Source organism: Lepidothrix coronata, unplaced genomic scaffold, assembly GCF_001604755.1.
Source record: "Lepidothrix coronata isolate B3197 unplaced genomic scaffold, Lepidothrix_coronata-1.0 Scaffold2, whole genome shotgun sequence".
NCBI classification, from domain to species: Eukaryota; Metazoa; Chordata; class Aves; order Passeriformes; family Pipridae; genus Lepidothrix; species Lepidothrix coronata.
This window is the reverse complement of record NW_016690182.1, coordinates 14,049,368-14,069,386: the sequence shown is the minus strand read 5'-3', so window position 1 is coordinate 14,069,386 and position 20,019 is coordinate 14,049,368. Positions and strand designations below refer to the sequence as shown.

Genomic DNA, 20,019 nt, shown 5'->3' with positions numbered 1-20,019 from the left:
TTATGTTTCATCTCAATTAATACACACCTACAAGAGATTTAAACATTTGTTTCTGCATTAAGTATATCAAAGTAAATAAAACACACACAATTTTTTTAAAACCTGAGCCAAGTGGTAGCTGCACCCTTACTGACAAAAAAGCACTAAGGACTTTGTCAATAATAACAATTATATTTTAAGTCATTTTTACTGTTTACAATTACTGACAGAATTCAAGAAAATCTGAGTGGTAATGCTGCAATGCTATGAAGACAGAGAAAAATTAATTTAAGATTCTACTTTGTCAGAGACTAGACAAGTAAAACCAATAAAATCTTGATTTTATTCCCAAAAATGTAACCTTTGGGGATATAAACCACTAGAAGTGACAGCAGTTTCACCTACAGCCTTTGAAAAAAGCAGGGGTGTTGAGTGTGGCAGATGAACACGCTCGTGCCAAACTTTTCTTAAAAACCTGCTGCGTCATGAGTTCATTTTGTCAAAAACAACCACGCGGGACCAGATCGTTCCTTGATCTGTTTGGATGAGAACTGGTAACTCACTTATAGAAGACAGTGGGAACCTTCCCTTGGCACTGCCAGAGCCCGGGAGTTGCCAGCCTGGTGTGCCCATGCCCCCTGCAGGGAAACCCCTGATCCCGAGCTTTCCTTCAGGAGCAGCACTGCCCCAGAACCCACCCGCTGTTCCCTCACACTGTCCACGCTGTGCTCCAGATCTCCTCCTCCCAGAGCTTCTGCAATTCCCCGACACAAGACTCCTCCCGCCGCAGGTGCGGTGCTGAGGGCTCTGGGAGCCCTGCAGAGAAGTTGCCACTCAGCTGTTTGCCCACTGCCAGTGCTCTGGAGCCTGCCAGCCGGGCGGGCTGACTCATCCTGCCTTATCAGCTGCTCCCCACGGCTCCTCCAACGCTGCCCTGCCCTGCCCCTGCGGAAGGGAGCCCATTCATCTCAACACGCTCTTCTAACAGCAGGAAGAAATAACATTTTCTGTCCCTGTTTTACAGGTCATAGGAACTTGTATTTAGCAGGACCTCAATCCACTCACCTTTACCATCTCTACTGTTTCTCTGAACACATCAATTTATTAGCTTCTTTCAATTTTAACTGTTATTGCTAAAAAAATCCCGTTTTATAAGAAGGACGTGCAGGTGAACAATGTAAAAGGGTATCATCACGTCAATGCAAATGACTATTTTAACCAATGAAAAGAACCACAAATGAAACAGCATAAAACATCCATTTAAAAAAATAACATTAAATTTCTTTAAATCTTCTGAAGTACTCAAAATAAAACAAAACAGCACCTTGTGATACAAAGATCCTCTGCATGAGCGAAGGGCACTCTTCTTTCAAGACTTGCATATGTGCCATCAATCACTCAAGTGACTTTGAAAGAGTGTAACAAAGCTGGTTAACTCTCAAGTGTATCTTAAAATTTTCCTCTCAATCTGTCCAAAAGTCTTTCCCTCTAATTACTGGACTCATGCTGCTACACGACTGCCAGTCCCTAAATTTGGGCTTCCCTTTTTCTCATGGATGGAGGGCATACTTGGAAACATTATGGAAGATGATAACGATACACTGCAGTTTTAACAGCTTGCATGCTCTCCTTTAGAAAGGAGATTTAATGACAATTTACTCACATTAAGTTAAAAAAAAAAACTAGGGCTGTTCAAAATTATTTGATAGTAAAAGCATATAAAGAGATTTTACATCCACTCCAGATGGTCTGAAGAAATAACGCACATTTAGAAAGGCCAAAAGAAAGTACATTTTTGGTAGTAAAAACCAAAAAAAGGGGCCACATGTGGAATTCTGTTCATTTAGTTTATAAATAACTTGTTTTGGTAACAGCATTTCAGAAAGAAAATGGGAACTAGGGATGAGTTTAGTATTATTGTTCTCAATACAAAACAAACTCAGTATAGTAGGCACGTGTCTTTGTGACTAACACTTGGAACATTATCTACTATCATTTATTAACTCTTACCTTAACTAGACTAAAATTATCATTTTCAGAGCAAAATGTTCTTGCTGACAAACAACTAAAAAAGAAAATATATAAATTAATACTAAAAAGTCTTCTTAGCTTGCTTTTCCTCTTGATTAATCATCATTTTGTACTATAAGGCTGTATTAAGGAACACCAGGTCAAACCTAAGAAAAGGCGTTACACTTACTATACTTTACCAGAGAGAAATGTTAATTTAGGGCAATGCTGTACTCGGTTTTGTACAAAAGTGTCATGTATTTATACTTGACATGTATATGTCATGTATTTATACTTGAGAATAATAATCTATCTTTTTTAAAGCTTCTACTGCAAAATCCTTATTCATTGTAATACAGACCCATTCACTGTTAAATTGATCACAACCTATAAATGTGTATTTTTTAAAAAAACATAGAAACCCAAAAATGTAGAAGCGTGTCAGAAGCACTACTGAGGCAAGCAGGCCCCTCGACATGGAACAACTCACTATTGTTCTCAGACTGGTGTGCACTAAGCACACGGCTTCACCATCAGTCCAGAGCTATTTCAACACTGTTCAGCCTAATTAAAACAGGAATGAAAGGGAAGGTGCCCTGCTATTATTGGCTTGGCCATGAACCTGATTTGTGACCTTGGGAAACTATCTTGTAAGAATACCATTTCTCACCCACATTCCGACCAAGCGCTGTACGATCAAACTATAAATGCCTGGCCTTTAACAGGATAACAAAAAGGTCCATAGTAGGCAAATCACCTCTAAGGCTAAATGAGTCCACAAATATTTAGAACAAATAAAGAACTAGACAGGTGGTTTCCTGATCTAGACACAACATAATTCACTCAATCTCGCTGTGACCACTGTCCCCTTGTATGTTCTTACCCATACTGGGTTTGTGTGGCAACATTTTGGTGGTGGGAGACTACAGGGTGACAAACTTCTGTGAGAAGGCACCAGAAGCTTCCCCCATGTCCAAGAGAGCCAATGCCAGAGGGCTCCATGATGGACCCAGTGCTGGCCAAGGCTGAGCTCACCAGCAATGCTGGTAGTGCCTCTGGGATAACGTATTTAGGAAGGGGGAAAAAAACCTGCTGCACAACAGCAGCTGGGAGAGAGCAGTGAGAGCGTGGGAGAGCAGCAGCCCTGCAGACACCCAGGCCAGAGAAGAAGGAGCTCCGGGCACTGGAGCAGAGATGCCCCTGCAGCCTCTGGGGGTCCATGGAGCAGCAGAGACCCCCTGCAGCCGGGGAGGACCCCACAGCAGAGCGGGGGGAGCCCCAAGGAGGCTGGGCCCCCGCAGGAAGCTCGTGCTGGAGCAGGCTGCTCCTGAACCCCTCGGGAAAGGCCTCGCGCTGGAGCAGTCCAGGAAGAACTGCAGCCCATGGGAAGAACCCACACAGGAGAGGTTCATGAGGACTGTCTTCCATGGGATGGGCCTCAGACTGGAGCAGGGGAGGAGTGTGAGGAGGAGAGAGCGACAGAGACAAGGTGTGATGAAGGGATCACAGCCTCCATGCCCGTCCCCCTGCACTGCTCAGGGAGAAGAGGCAGAGAACCAGGAGTGAAGTTGAACCTGGGAGGAAGGGAGGGGTGGGGGGAAGGTGTTTTAACATTGGGGGTTTATTTCTCATTACTCTACCCTGATTTGATTGGTAATAAATTCAGCTGATTTCCCCACGTGGGGTCTGTTCTGCCTGTGATGGTAATTGCTGAGTGGTCTCCTTGTCCTTATTTCAAAATGAGCTTTTCATAGTATTTCCTCTCCCCTGCCCAGCAGAGGAGGGGCAGTGTTGGAGTGGCTTTGGTGGGCACCCAGTGTCCAGCCAGGGTCAGCCCAGCACATCACCTCTGTTAGCTGTTGATCCTGCCTCCCCAAAGCGAGTCACATCACCTTGGACAAATAAAATTTTAAGGAACGGTTTTCATTTGGATCCAACTTGCCACATGTTCACATGGTTATTCCCTGTGAAGGCAGCTCAGGTGATGAAAATTCATGGCCAGGAAGGAACAGGATTGGCCATTTTAGCAGCAAACCCGGTCCCATTGGATTATACTGTGAAACTGCACTAAAAACCTGGTTATTGCAATCAGTGTCTATCTACTCTCTTCAAAAATGTAGGTGGAGAATGTCAGTTACTGTCAAACACCTGGAAGAATAGTTGGAAAACCACCTTTTCTTTAAACAAACAAATTTGTCCTTCTTCCATAGGATCCTACCAACTTTTAGTCTAAACAAGTGCCCCTCATCTGAATTTCAAGTGGCTCCTGGAAGTCAGTGAGACAGGAGTGCTTTCCAGCTTTTATCCCAATGCTGATAAATAGGCTTTTCTTAAATACCTGCCTTCCTTACATTCAATACTTGTCTAAAACTTTACACTGTTTAAACTTTTAAAATAGTTCAAGGGCACAAGTTTTTTAAATTCATGTTCACAGTTACTTCAAGTTAAATCTCAGTCATTTTTTACTTCTGAAGTTGAAATGAAATACAGCAGAATAACTATTAAGCAGACAAAATGAAACAATCCTTAGGAAAAATAATTACAGAAAAATAAAACCAGATGTGCTTTTCAACTGCTGGTCTGTAGACTGCCATCCTCTGCTTCAGTCTGTATCTCTGTGTGAACAGCAGAAGTCTAATAACCCACAGCAAAAGTCTGACTAATTTAATTAAGATGCTGGGAAGACACAGTACCTGTGCCTTCATATAATCAGGCCAGTATTGTGACACCTGAAAATCTTCATAAATTTTTCCTGATGAGAAGGAAAGGGATTAGACTTACCCCCATTCAAAGATTTTAGTTATGAGGGCAGAGCCTACATAGTACAGTTGTTTCATACAAAACATGTCAATATTGTGGCTGAACACACATGAATGAAATAGCTTAAAGCTATTGGAAAGAGTGACAGAGGATAAAATCTACAACAGAAATTGTTTATTTTCTCACCCCAGTAAAAAAAGGAGTGAACACACCTGCAATATCTTAAGAAGCCTACTTCTCTCAGAATAAATACAAAAGCAGAAAATAAAATCAGCCTACCATTGCATCAGTTGAAAAAGTAAAATATGGTTTTATAAAGGCGGGGAAACAGAGCACTTGATCCCAGGGGTTGTTTTTTAACTCGATAATGGTTTTCCAAGGGCAAAGCAACACGATGCTGTAAACCCTAGATCAAATTCAAATTTTGGACCAAATTATGCCAAAACAGGTGAGGTTTTACAATCAGTATCACACGATCTGTGTTGGCATCAATCAGCTCCACTGCCAAAGGACACAAACCCTCATGCCTCGTGCACACCTGATGCCCCCGCACCCTCAGTTCTCTCCCTTCTCCTCCACTCCATACAAGTATTTGCTCTGACTTATGCACAGAAGCTGATCCACATGGGAAGTAGCCAATTCTTCTCCTGAATCTCGGAATTTTCCTCATGCAGCTCACTGCTCACTAGTATGAATGTTCCTGCAAGCAGAGGTGGTGTCAGCCCGGGCTGGGCAGGAAGGGACTTCAGCAGCAGCAAAGTTACAGATGGTCAAGTAAGAGACACTGAGAATTCCAGAACCCTTAGGCTGGAAGGGACCTCTGGAGGTCTCAGTCCAATGCCCCAGCACAAGCAGACAGATACAGGAGGTCATCCAGAAAAATGTCCAGGCAGTTTCTGAGCGCCTCCACAGACAGAGGCTCCACAATCTCTCTGGGTGACCTGCTCCAGTGTCTGACCATTATCACAGTAAAACAGTTCTCTTGTGTTTAGAAGGAATTGTACCATATTGAACTTACTAAATCAGGTACATCAGGAAATAGCTGAATACCCAACCCCTAACTGGAAAGAGATGGAGGTATTCAGCATTTCATCAGAGATTCTGTGCTAAAGAGACTTTGTTAACACACACTCAGTATTTTACTTGGTTTAGAACTGACCTTAAATCCACAGGGGCCTAATCAAGTGATACCTGCTACAGTTGAAGACACTCAGTGATGTGGATGAAGTAACTTTGGAGCTTAAATACAGCACAACAGGTTCAGACAAGTAAACAGAATTATCTTCCTCCAGACACACATGGGGAATGAGAAAGCAGCGGTTCAAAGTCACTAAGAGACCCTTTATCCTGCTCAAGGAAGATTACAGAATTTCCTTTTGTTGACATGGTATGAGTTATTGTGCTTCACTAAGAAGTGAAAATAAATTTTCACTTTTAACCTGTTTCCTTAATGGGATCTTAAACTCAAACAAACAAACATCATCACTAACATGAAACGAAGACAACCAATCTCACTGTTAGGTTGGCTTCGATGCCACACAGAAGTGTAACTTCAACAGTGAAATATTCTGCAAGCTGAAAAAGACTGAAGTCACCACCTGAAAATCTAAACACAGTATTTTCACCGTAATAAAATCATGATGAACTGCACATCTGACCATATTAATCCATGAAAGGAAGCTCAAACTAGCACATATAACACACAAACCAGACAGCTGTATTTAAAATGCTTAAACATCTCTGTGTAAAGGGAATGAAGGGCTCCGTGTCCAACAGCATCAGGCCCCTCACTAAAACTGCCTTTTACTTCATCTGCCTTCTGCTCCCAGAGTTGATCACAGGTTCTCAATGAGACATCCTTCAGCACAAACTCTCCCTGAGAATTAGAGCCTGTCCCTTCAGCTCTCCCAGATATTCCCAATCACCCTTGCCACAGGCTTTAAGGGCTGTAGTCCATCTGAAGCTTAGTTTTTTATTTTACAAGATAAAAGCCATCTCAGTTTGCCCCACTGTCGGTCCTGAATTTATTGCCTATTTTCCAGTTTTGCTTTACATGACAGATGTATTTGCCCAACAAGGCCTCTAGGCTAAACCTATTAAAAAACCTTCAGTTGGACCTACTCAGATAGAAATTTCTACAACTGTGCAGCTTTCGGATTTGCAAATAAACTGCCTGAATAGCACTAAAGCTGACAGTGGTCAGCAACCTGCGTAATCAAATTCTTGATTTTTTTCAAGGTTTCACTCCTTTTCTAGAGAAAAAAAACACCAATCAATCCATTGTCCATCTTGAATAATAACTAGTTTTTATTACAGTCTATGAAAGCTTTATTCTTCTCCTTTAGCAAATCAGGGCACTTTACCTCTTTTAAAGTCAATATAAAACCTTCCATTATATTTGCCACTGAATTTCTACAATCTCTTCTTTCTCCTCTTGCCACACCACTGGAACAACCTGTCACTGGCCTGTCCCTGAACTAACTCATGTTTCCAAATCACCTGCAGGCACAAGCTGAGCTCCAGTGATACCAAAAGTGATTCCATGAGGTTCAGCACCATCCTCAGGCTCCTCCTTTATAAAAGATCCAATTTAAAATGTACTTCATCACAGACCACAGACATTTGTTTTATGGTGAACACAGCACATTTTCACACTGCTTTGGCTTCTTCTTTTGGTGAGCTATAGCCACGTAAAAAGCACTCCCTTTTCCACCCTTCAAGCAGAGGGTGCAAAAGTTCATCTATAAGAGAACTGGGAATTTCAAGCTTCCAGGATGTTAAGGTCACTTATTGCAGAATTTGTATTACACACCCCTCTGTCACACCAAATTATTTCATAGAAAATGAAGATACCTTCAGTTAAGCCCGACAGAAATCCTGACACAAAGCCCTAATAAAGTGTTGCACAAAACCAGGAATAACAAAGTCACTGCAGTAAGATCCTCTCAGAGAACTTAAGTGGTGCAGACACTGGTTCTGGGAAACATCTGGCACAGAAGATGACACAGATTTGCTCTTCTTGGGGGAAGAGTCAAAGAATCCACCTATGCCCATTCCAGGACATCACGAAAGCCGGGAACTTGCGCTGTCCCTTCAGGGAATATGGAAGACTGGTATTGACTTCCTTCCAATTATATTATTGTGGCATCACATAACACGCCTCAAATGACCCTGTAGTATCACTCAGAACAGTCAACTGACTGAAAAATGCAGACAATTTAACAAAAACCTTAAGACCAAATGAGCAATATCACACTGTGAGTTGAAAAGTCTGGACAAAAAAAAAAAAAAAATAAGAGCCAAGATTATTTTGCCAACTTAAAAAATCTGCAGTCACTACATTGACTACCAGAAGGTTCAAGTGAGTAAGATTCCAAAGTTGTCTTCTTTTTCTATTGCCATGCTTATTTTGTACAATGTATGAACTTGTAGGAATGGGGTAAGTCACTATGACAAAGCTTCCTCCACTTTAAAAAAAAAAAAAAAAAAAAAAGGACAAAACGTCCAAGTTTTTGGGACAAATGTTGTAGAGAAATCTTTATAAACATTTACAGGGGCAGCATTATTTTTTAAAGTTTCTTAGTAAGTTACTCCAGTTTTCATCATTCTAAATCTCTCACCTTGGACATGGGAGACTCCTAAGATCTTAATATTATATAAAAGTATTCCTTATAGCAAAAGTTTAAAAATTTCATCAACAGCACACCAGTACTGATTGATTATTCTTCTTTTAAACACTGTAAGTCTGTCTTCCACAAGTGCTGGGAACAGATTTCTCCATCCAAATCTAATTTTCTGCACACCCTCCAAAGAACGTTAACAACAATCCCCTGGTACTTTATTTTTGCACACCTCTGACTCGAGCAGAACTGCAGAGAGCAGGGGATGCAGTGAACGTGTGGGGTGACAGAAATGCAGGCAGCTGACAGCCAGAGGACTTGTGGGAAACAGGAACAAGAGAGAGACAGCACGTGATTTGCTTTTTCACCTCATTCTCTCCAGCTTTAGGTAGAACTTGAATGGATAGAAATAAGGAAAAGCCCATGCAATGTGTTCATCATAACCCTGAAATCTTGGGACCCTGCAATCCATGCCCAGCTCCTGGCACAGATCTGTTCTGGTAAAATACAGACAAACTGCTCAGGATGAGCTCTATGAGGGATGAGAATTATAACAAACATTTAGACTGAATGAGAACTGAGGTCATGAAGAGAAGGAAAGTCTGGGGCACAAAAACATTATCTTGCCCATCCTAAAAGCAGTTTGGCACAGGGCTGCTTATTCTGTGGACAGGTTCCCACCCAAAGACTACACACAATTTCAGATCTGTTCTGTACACGCTTTCTGATCTTCCAGACTACAAATAATCTGAAATAATCCAATCCTGTCTACAGGTAATCTAAAAATAGCATGGGAAATGTATGACTTCTGTATCCTCTTCCTCTGAAGCACCAACTAAAGCAGCCCCTTGGTAGAAAGAGTAATTGTTGCAGTAATGACAACATAAGAATGTGGAACAGGTTAAGTACAAACCCCTCATCCTCTTGACCATGAACAAGTAGTTCAAAAACAGACAAAGCAGAATATGGGAGAATAGAGAACAAAACACAACCATCACAATAAAATAAAAAGCAAAGTGGTCCAAATGGAAAAGCATTTTTCAGAATATATAATGATGACTGTACCGGTCCATAAATATTAATAACCCAGATCTTTTTGTTATACAAAAATCAAACTCTACCCTTGATTTTCAAGGACTGGAGAAGAAAAAAAGAGAGAGCCCCTTAATTAGTATTTCAGTTTACACACAAAAAAATCAATCCAACAAAAAAATTGTTTAAGCTCTCAAAGTATTTTAAGAACACAGAGAAGAGAAAGTGGGAGTGAGGAGAAAGAAGGAAAGATGGACAATCCCTGTCTCACAAAGTAACACATGCAGAAGAAACTGCTGGGAAGTCATGCACCAAATAATGTGCATTTGCAATACTCATGACCTACATCAGCATGTGATCAACATCAACAACGATGATTATCTTCGAGAATCTGGATTTTGTAGATTCTTCCTCGGAAGCATTAAGGCTTTGAAACCAAGCAATATGCGAGAGGAGAAAAACCATCGTCCCTTTAACTTTCGGCTAAAATGACACAGTAGTTATGAACTACTCGAAATAAGTGTACAGGCGGGAGGTGAAGATACACAAATATGACCACAGAAAAAACTTCACCCAAGGCTCACTACTAAAGACAGAGTGATGCCTCCCCCCTCACAACACTTTGATTTTGAAGATACGTGCAACATTTGTGAGGGTCAAGTGCCAACACCTCGAAGGTTTATACAGCGCCTGGGGCACGTGGAGCGTCCGTGGGTGATGGGCTGCGGGGTCAGTCACAGCCGCTGAGACGCGGGCAAACCGAAAGCACACAAAGACAACTATTTGTGAACAGTTTAACATGGCGCCTCCCTCAGCCCCGACCCCGCCGGGGGTCTGCCCGTCCCCGCGCTCCCGGTGCCCGCCCGCCGGGACAGCCCGGGGCGATGTCCGCGCCCGGCGGGGGCTCGGCGGGGCTTCCCCGCCGCGCTCGCACGTGGGGCGGGGGCGGCCCCGGGGCCTTCCCGCGGCCCCGCGCGGTCCCTCCCGGTCTCTCCCGCGCCCGGCCCGGCCCGGCCCCGCCGCCCCGCGGCTTCGAGCGCGGCGCTGCCCTCCCGCCTCCCGCCCTCGGCCCGCCCGGGCCGCGCCGGGCCCGGCCCCGCCCCACCCCGCGGCCGCCGCGGCGCCGCTCGGCCCGGCCGTACCTCACGGGCTCTGCGGTCATGACTCCGCCGCCGCTGCTCGGAGCGGAGCGACCGCCCGGGCCGGGGCCGCGCTCAGGCGCTGGGCGCAGACAAAGCCGCGGCCGCCGCCATCGCCAGCGCCGCCGCCATCTTATCGGAGTGAGCCCCGCGGGCCGGCCTCCGCCGCCGGCCTCCGCCGACAGCGCCCATTGGCTCACGGCCGCCCACTGCTATTTTCTGATTGGGTGGCGCCGCGCCGACTGTTGCTAGGGTAGTTCACGTCACCGTCCCAACCTTTCCTGCGCTGATTGGCTGGGAAGGGGCTGACGTCACGGTGGCGTCACGAAGCGGGGCCCGTGACGTCATTTCGCACCAAAGTGCATTGCCCCCTGTGCCCAGCAGGGGGCCCGGCCCGGCCCTGGACGGGATGGACACGGGGACAGAGCTGGTGTCAGCAGGAGCCACTGCAGCACAGGGGCCACCTGGGCCACTCTGCAACACCCACTCAGCTGTAGCAAGTGAATCACCGCGGTAAAATACAGCACCCTCACAAAGAGCAACTCAGGGTTAGAGCCCCAGCTCCAGTAACAGCCTCAGAGCGATCCTCCTCCTCAACAGGGATCATGCTCAGCCTCTTCAGGGATCACCTGAGTGACCCTCCTCCTCCATGGGGATCACCAGAATGACCCTTGGTTCCTGCAGAGATCACCAAAATGACCCTCTTCCTCCATGGGGATCACCAGAATGACCCTTGGTTCCTGCAGAGATCACCAAAATGACCCTCTTCCTCCATGGGGATCACCAGAATGACCCTCTCCCCTGCGGGGATCGATTAACCATTGCACTCACAGCTCACCAGGACATGAACCCAGAAGCCTGGGAGGAAAGGTCCCCAAGTAGAGACAGCCAGACAGGGGTGACGTGACCGACACTGAGAACGGCCGAGGTCCCACCCGAGCAGCCCCAAGTCTCCCCTCCTGCTGCAGCCTCAGCCCAGCTTGGCTCCATTTTTCTTTAAACAGACAAGGAAACCCATCCTTGGTAGCTTCACCTGAGTATGCCAAGACCATCATCCCTGCTGGTACCAGCAGCTTCTACACTCCTGTCAGATGTTATGTGTGAAAGGAGGGGGATTGGAATACAGCCCTATTCCAAGAGAAAGCAGTCACAGGCTTTCGTGAGAAGGTGACCAGACTCCACTGGCTGAGGTTTTGTGAGAAATTCCATCTCCCCACACGACCAAACCAGAACGAACCACCAAAACCACGTCCAGTATCACACAGAATCTGAAAGAGGTGACAAGTATTATTCACTTATTATAAAGAAAACCAGTTTTGAAAATTAATATATTTTTCTGCAGAAACTAAAGAAAAAATAAAATGTATCAACTCACCTGTGTTCATAAAGCAGTGTATGAAACATAAGAAAACATCCAAGCAAATCATCCTTAAACACCCATTTCATTTGCAGAGGCAACAATATCAGAATCAATAGCACTTTCACACCTCAGCACATACAAGCTCACACATTCCAGGGAGATTCTACAAATGGGTCTAACCACAATTTGCTTTAGAAATGTAACATTTTACCCAAGAGCTACATCCTGTAATTGCAATTTAGTAATACCAGAGGTTTAACTGCAGCTTTGTTACCAAACTTACCCCATGGCCAATGCTACACTTGGAGAAGACCAAATGTTGCCTGCATTCTCACTCAGTTTCAGAAGGAAAAAACTAAATCCCTGTTAACTGACGGCTACAAATTCCATCACAAATTGCCACCAGTCAGAGGAAGGAAACCGGAAGCATTACCTGGTCTTAGCTCTGCATTAGGATTCCAACTGTGTGATTAAAATAAGAACACAAAACATTCATTTTCCTCCTCAAGGGATTTAGTCCGTAATGCTGACAAATATCTGACTGATTTAGCATAACAACACAGCTTCATTACTATTACTCTGCAATATTTTATTCCTCTGCTATTTCCTGGGGAGATGGAAGAAGGTATTTGAAAGCAGTTTAAAGCCCATATTTAATTGCCTCCAATTCATACCTTATATCTGAAGTCACACATGAAAAAGGGATCCTAACATGAGAATAAGGTTTGAGATAAAAGTGGAAATGTTTCCACCTCCCAGCAATTACTCCAGTAGACAAACCCTGACATTGTCATGAGGTTGTCAAAAACCAGATGGTAGAAGCACACTGAAGTCCACGTGACAGATACCAAGTGCATCTGTGGGGAAACATTTTGCCCACCCACCAGGCCTCCACCCAGCTAAGTTTGCCCAGCACACAGGACCCCTTCCCCCAGCACTCCCACACTGCTGCCTGCTCCAGCAGACCTTGGAGAACCAGGATTCACAGCTCAGTTTTCAGGACAAACCAAGGGCCACTGTAAAGTCTCATCACACCGATTATTTCTTTTCATAATGATAGTAATTAGTTTTCTTAAGTACATATTAGCCTACTTTTAAGGAAAATGGCTGAAAGACATGTATAGCTATAAACTGACAGGAGAGTATTTTAATAACTTGATGTGCTTCTGACCTAGAAATACAAACATATATATCTTTTGCACATTATCCGTGATAAAAGCAGCATAATTAATCCAGACCAATAAAACACTATGCCTAAATTAATTTTGTAGGAATGGACAAGATCTGAGCTGTTAAATGGAACAGATTATGTGCAATGAAATTCCTTCTCTATTCATCAGACAAAAAGCATGACAAAACTGAAACCAGATGATGCTCACTGAGGGGCCTGGGTTTGCTCTTTGTTTTGCTGTTACTCTATTCCCCTTGGTAAAGCTCAAAGTGACAGCATGGAATCAGTTGAGCAGCGGTTTGTAGTTGAGAATTGAACCTTTTCAGCACTAGAAAGCAGCAAACATCAAGGCCCAACACAGAAACCAAGTGCCAGTACTTTTCCAAATGCTCCGTGAGAATTATTTCTCGCAGCAGATGAAAGCATGTGTAAATTTTTACTTCTTAAACCCAATTTAAGCCTAAATGGTTTTCCGTTATCAAGTGGATATTTTTAAAACCAGACTACCACAAGCCACTGCCATTAAATCTTGAAGGAACACTATGGATTATTATTTTCTCCCAACAAAGTTTAGCTACAAAATGCCACGAGATTTGGCATAATCTGATGTCCTGGGAAGCACATCCAAACAGGCACAAGCCATTCAGGCATCTGATTTTCTTTGGATGTTCCAAATGCTTAGGAAGTTCAGCAATTGACTTTCTTCAGTACTTCTAAAACACCTACTTTGATTTGTCAGGAATATAGACTAGGAATCACAAAGTCCCTGCTGCGTTTACTGTTACACGTTTTTAACGAGGCTCAGAACAAGCCTTGCTGTAAAATCATTGAAGAGTCGTGACCATAAAAGCACCTCCATTTTTCTCCTGAAGCCTCTAGCCAGCCATCCTCTCATTAAGACACGGATGGGCCTCCCGTTGCCTGCCAAAAAGCATAACTTGCTCTTACCCTCATGGCTGACTGTGAATCTTGATCCAGTGACTGCGCCTGTACCCTTGGCCACAGACACCACCAGCCAGGCGACTAATTAAGGTTATTTGCATGAGCATCAAGAACAACTGATGCAGAGCTGAGCACATCTTCCATCTTGCTGGAGGACTAAGCAGTTCTGCCCCTGAAGAGCACCTGCTCAAGGAGCATGTTAAAGGATTAAATGCAGGAATGACCACTAGGCACCACCATCATGGAATCATGGAATGGTTTGGCTGGAAGGGACCTTAAAGCCCATCTCATCCCACCCCCCACCATGGGCAGGGACATCTTTCACTAGCCCAGGTTGGTCCAAGCCCCATCCAACCTGGCCTTGGACACTTCCAGGGATGGGGCAGCCACAGCTTCTCTGGGCAACCTGTGCCAGGGCTCATAAAGCAGCACATTCTGTGCTGAACACTAGAATGGTCTGAAGACAGGAGCTTACAGCAAATTGTACATAATGCAAACCATTACACAGATTCATCCAACTAAATTTACTATCTTTCCTTGCACTTAACCCAGAGAACTCCCTAAATTATTTCTAGCTATTATTCCGAAATATCTTTTGAATACCCCACAGTTCCACCTCAAAAGCAGAAGAAAGTAGCAATTTCTGAGACCAACCACAGTAACGAAACCACACAGCTCATTTTCAGCTGCAGAATATGCCATTTCCTCCCTTTAAGTGCTCTCAAGGGGAGCTTTCAGGGCATTTCTGAGCTGTTTAATGACTCACCCTCTGAGGAGATGGCCTCAGCAACACCCAGCTTTCCCACACCAGATCTCGAATGCCCCATCCACCTTTGTTCTGCTGGTGCAGGCTGTGTCACACTGACCAGTGAGCTGCAAGAGCCAGTGTCCCAAAGAGTCACTCTGGGCACCAATTAGAGCTGCCCATTACCTGCCAACTGCTGCACAAGTCAAATTTTTCCAGAATTCATCCTCTCTAAACCTGCTACCAGTCCTGCACTTGGATCTTCTGCTCCACTACCACACTTGTTCCTTCCTCCATGCACTTCAGTTTCAGCCTAGAGAGCAGAAAAATTGTTGGAGAAAGGAAACATTACTTTCATCTCATATGTCAGCACAGACAAAGAGGAAAATCCAAAACTCAGTGTCTTGACCACCTTAAGTGGAAGGCCAACATGACTTCACCACCCACCTGTATGATGTGCAAGTGTTTAACCCTAGTCAATGTAAGACAAGATGGTTTTAGAGGGACAGAATAAATTATGCACCATGTCAGAAGAATTAGAAACAACTCTGAAAGTTTTAGAAAAACTATCACCTCCTTAGAAAGAGACTGTAAGCCACTTTCACCTGTACTGCTCATGACTGCAGTACCACCAACCTAAAGGTTTATTGGGAACATTTTACCAACAGGGCAGGAAAATAAGCCACAGGCACAGCAGTACCAAGTTGTTCCAGGCAAATTTACAGTGCAGAGATTCCACCTCCAGAAACACTGTTAGCTGATCTGTCAGGACTCCAGGAAGCCAAGATTTTCACCCCAGGACAGCTGCCAAAGACCAGTCACAACCATGCAATCTTTATGCTATTAGCTGGCTACATGAGCAGCTCCCTGGTGTTGAGATCCTGGGCTGTAATTTTCTGCACAAACGCATCCGTGCCACTCACACACACCCCACTCAGCCATCCTGGGGGGCTTTATACACTCCATTATCAACACATTGAAGCAACAGTGGAAGAAAAGAGGTTGGTTTGATTTGTTCTATGTTAAAGTTCAAAAGACACAGGAGCATGGATTAGACTAAAAAATTTTATTGAGACTTGTCCAAAATCCAGCCAGGCACACAATTTGTCCATTCCACTAAGGCTTATCATTCTGTATGGCATAGAAAAATGCATCTCAACAAGTTGAAACATCAAACAACTAAATTAGTGAAGTTAAGGCACTTGAGATGTGTGTTAATTTAGTACAACTGCGTAAGAATAACATTCTACTTGCAATGACATTGTCCTTTCCGAGAGTCAATCTAAAGCATCCAAATTCTGTAACCCCTTAAGACAGGGGAGAGGGAGAAGCAGGAGACAAAAGTCTCATATTTTCTAGTAACCTCCAAGGCCACCACAGCCTACAGAAGGAAGTGTTACTGAATCAGGCTGCAAAGATTTCCCGTAGCACACGTGCAGTTTGGGCTGAGGCACAAGGTATTCTTAATTCAGGAATTCTTAAGGCAAAATATCTTTGTAAGGTGAGAGAACAAAAGGAGAGAGCAAAAAGCACATGCATTCAATTGTAAGGCTAACAAATCTGTCCTGGGGGAGCAACATTTATCCTGGGACACAGATTGCTCTCTCCCATGTGCTCCCCAAGGGTAAAAACTTGGGAGAAAATGAGTGGAAAATGTAAGAACTGACATAACAGACCAGAAATCTGGTATCTGTTGATTTGCCAGAGCTCTGAGCAGTAACTTGAAAGCCAGTTAGCAACTTCTAATTCATGCCACACATAGCCAGTTAACTTTGTAGTTTTGGTTTGTATTTTTGAGTGTTGGTCAGCATAAGAACACTTTTTTCAGCTGAGACTCAGTTTACAACTTAAACATTGCAGTTTCAGCATTTGGCAAAAAAAGTTTTTAATGAATAACTGAATTATTAACTCAGTTCTACCTACTGAAAATTCTCCCTTCACCTGTGAAACAACCTCTTGCATCATACAGCAGTTAAGAACTCTTCTCAGAAATGAGACACAGCTCTAGGATACGCACATTCCACACTGGAATCTGTACTATGCTCCAAGGGTTGCACACGGACTGAAGGAAAAGATTTCCAAGTACATGATGGTGTTTCCTCAACCATGAAAAGGCATGACAAGAGATGCTGCTGTCACCTGCTATGTACAAACAGGAAATAAAGTGATAAATACTTGAGGGGGAAAGCAACAGATTATCCCAGTGAATTTAAAGCCCTGTTTCTAGTTAGTCTATGGAAATGCAGTTTTAAGCATTAAATTTTGAATTTCACTAGAAGTAAAGTTGCTTAAGAAGATGTAAAGCTTATGAAAGAGAGATTGCATCTTAATACTCTGTGTCCTTCAGAGCAAATTGCTTGTTTTATTTAAGGCACTACACGTGGTCTTTGGTTCAGTGTTTCACTATCTCGTTCAGTGTAAGCAGAGGTAGCACGAACCACACATTGAGCTCTTCCTTCCATTACACCCAACTGCAGAGCCACCACCTTCCTGATGTTACAGACTCCACAATCCTTTAACTCATTAGGAAACTGCAAGAACAAAATAACAAACATTGTTATTAACTTTGTAAGAAATAAAGCTGTGCAACATTCCACTTAGCTGTCACGTATGCCAAGAAAACCAGAATGAGAAACTGGGCCTGATGCAACTACAACAAAAACAGCTGTGAAGTTGCTCAAAAGTGTGTTTTCTAGTAACTGAAATACAAAGACATCCACATCTTCCCTACAACAAAGTTAGCAGGAGTACAAAACCATTGCACAAACCAGAATAAAAGCTGACCAGTTACTAAAGAGGCAATAAGTTCAGCCCTTTACTGGTCTTGAGAAACATATTCATGAAATAACAAGTTTTATTGTTTAGATATTTTTAAATAAAAACTGATTTCTCATAGAAAGGAGATATCTGCCTATGAGATTAGTCTTCCTAACAAATTAAACTCCTAGCAGAAGGTGAAATGATTAGAAGCTGGTCCCTCAGCATGTATTTATTCCTTCAAAATGCATAAAAGGTAGTAAGCACACTTAAGATATCTATACTGATCATATACATATATAAAGCAGCCAATTAATAGTATTAGACTCTCTACAGAAGCAATCCAAAATGTAGGAAGCTTTAAAGCATCAGGAAACCTCCTTGTTCTCACAAAAAAGGATTAATAATCAAGATGAGAGAAAAGTGGAGGTAAAAAGACACTTGTTTTCAGTATAAACTGGCTGAGATACCATTATGAAAATAGGAATATTTTATTGTATGCAATGGCATGAAAAGGAGAGTTCCACAATCTTTCCTTCGGCCAGACTAAAAAAATCACAGTATCCACTAGATTCTGTTATTTCTGGTAATTCTATCAACCAGTATTGCTACTCTTTGAGAAAGCAGTGGAGCATTTTTAAAAGTGTCTCCTCCCAGAGGAGGCCCCAGAGCTCCGGTGCCGTACCTGTAGGGGTAGCCGTGGTACTTGGATCTGAAGACAGACAGCAACCAGCTGAAGAACAACACCACCAAGCCAATCCCAGCAATGCACATGACTGCAAGAGAGGCACAGTGAGAGTGGTAACCTGACAGCTGACCCCACAAACACACAGTGACTGGGGTTTTCAAAAGCCTCCCGGGATATTTACAGATTTGGCCACATGAGGTCTCCCTTAGAGTCATTGAGAAAAACTAAATTAACAACCATTTGCTTTCAAAGTCCTTCTGTAAATCAATTTTATACAACTGCTTTAAGAAAAAAGTCCCCTCTTCTCTCCCTTACTAAGTAAAGTGCTGCAAAGCATCTTTAGATCTTTCCATCTGCCAAGTGGGCTTGGAGTTTACCTTGCAATTTGCTAAGCAACTCCAAATACTGTCAAAAATCCAAAGAATTCTCTTTGGCTTAGGGGTGGAAAGTGTAGAAAACCCCACAGTGCAAAAGCATTTCTGTTAAATAGCATCTCAAACACCTTTACTGATTATGCCTTCCCTTAGAGAGAAAAGTATCAGCACTTACTCTTTCTTTTCCCCACATCCATGTCAGAAGTAGCAGCTTCATGGAGAAGGACCATTCCTAAAGTAACACCACCATCTACAAACACTGTTTAAGGATAAACCAACAAAGTTCAATAGACTCAAAAGAATACATTCCTAATCTCCTAAATTCAGCTCCCACACCATACCTGGAGCATTAAAACTCACTGGAAAAATCAAAGACTTCTCAGCCAAACCAGTAACTACAGGGGGAACAAAAGCAATGGAAAAGTATTAATGATGTCAACTTTTAAGAGAAGATGAATGTAAAGGTTAAAATACAAACTGGGAGGTCTCGAGGAAAAAATTAAAACTGTGCATTTATTATCTCAGCTTGTAATGAAGCAGCAACTCCTTTCCAGAGAGCTCGGTCCACTCCTACTCCACTGGAAAATCCCCAAAGGAATTCAGCCTCTGCATTTTACTCAGCTAACACAACAAATTAAACACATACAGTATTTATTCTAACAGGCTATCTTTCAAGTGGCAAGATTTCTCTTCTAATTCTTCCATTAAAAAAAAATTAAAGCTTGTAAAATTAAGGAAGTGCAGATAACACAAAAATTCTGACATTTGCAAGGAATGAATCCTAGCAAAGCAAAATAGTGAATCCAATGGAACAAAAGTCAAAATTCCCAAAAATTTCATTGCATTTCACTACAGATGTTCAGTCACAAGTCTCCTCTTAATGAAAGGAGAAATATTTATCATTGACTGCAACAGGACCATCAAGAAATATTTCTATTTCAAAAAAAAATCCTGATTTGTTAGCATTTTGTTAGTAAAGGTTAGTAAATTGTTAGTAAAGAAGGTAAGCAAAGAAATAAAAGAAGAAAGTTCAGTAAGAGAGGAATGAACTCGACACCAAAGCAAAAAATTAGTGAGACTGGAGACATGCTCAGAGGAACAGAATCTCCTGATTCCACAAAGATCCACATTTTTAAGGCTGTATTCAGTTTGGTGATTAAGCAAAAAGTGGTGAGAAAGCTGCAAACATTTTTGTATTCAACTGAAAGATCACAGGCACAGGAAAAGCACAGCTGTCAATGCAGAAAGGCTCTACAAGCTCCTGCATCAGTAGTGGGTGCCAGTTACAGCCATGACAAAGTACCATAGGAAAGGCAGCAGCCTAAGTGACCAAAAAACAATCCACGTGCTTCTCCCAGGAAGGATACTGAACAGCAGGACAATGTGGGTTTCTGCCACAAACTGGGCTTGGCTGCTTCCATGGATATAATTCTGTAAGAGAC

At 43.1% G+C, this 20,019-nt stretch overlaps 2 protein-coding genes across 4 annotated transcripts in view; both read right to left on the bottom strand.

Annotated features, from left to right (window-relative positions):
* ATRX (ATRX, chromatin remodeler) overlaps window positions 1-10,652 on the bottom strand; it is a 77,186-nt gene extending 66,534 nt beyond the window's left edge. For all 3 annotated transcript variants that reach the window (XM_017815970.1, XM_017815973.1, XM_017815979.1), the window contains exon 1: window positions 10,544-10,652. In XM_017815970.1, the coding sequence (XP_017671459.1) occupies window positions 10,544-10,563 (20 nt within the window). In that variant the 5' untranslated portion in view covers window positions 10,564-10,652. The remainder of the gene's footprint in view (window positions 1-10,543) is intronic.
* Window positions 10,653-15,809: 5,157 nt separating this feature from the next.
* Window positions 15,810-20,019, bottom strand: part of MAGT1 (magnesium transporter 1) — a 10,238-nt gene continuing 6,028 nt past the window's right edge. Inside the window, exons 4-7 of the mRNA XM_017814338.1 lie at window positions 19,945-20,014; window positions 18,753-18,827; window positions 18,201-18,291; window positions 15,810-17,289 (exon numbers count right to left, since the gene is read on the bottom strand). Coding sequence (XP_017669827.1) covers window positions 17,274-17,289; window positions 18,201-18,291; window positions 18,753-18,827; window positions 19,945-20,014 — 252 coding nt within the window. The 3' untranslated portion in view covers window positions 15,810-17,273. The remainder of the gene's footprint in view (window positions 17,290-18,200; window positions 18,292-18,752; window positions 18,828-19,944; window positions 20,015-20,019) is intronic.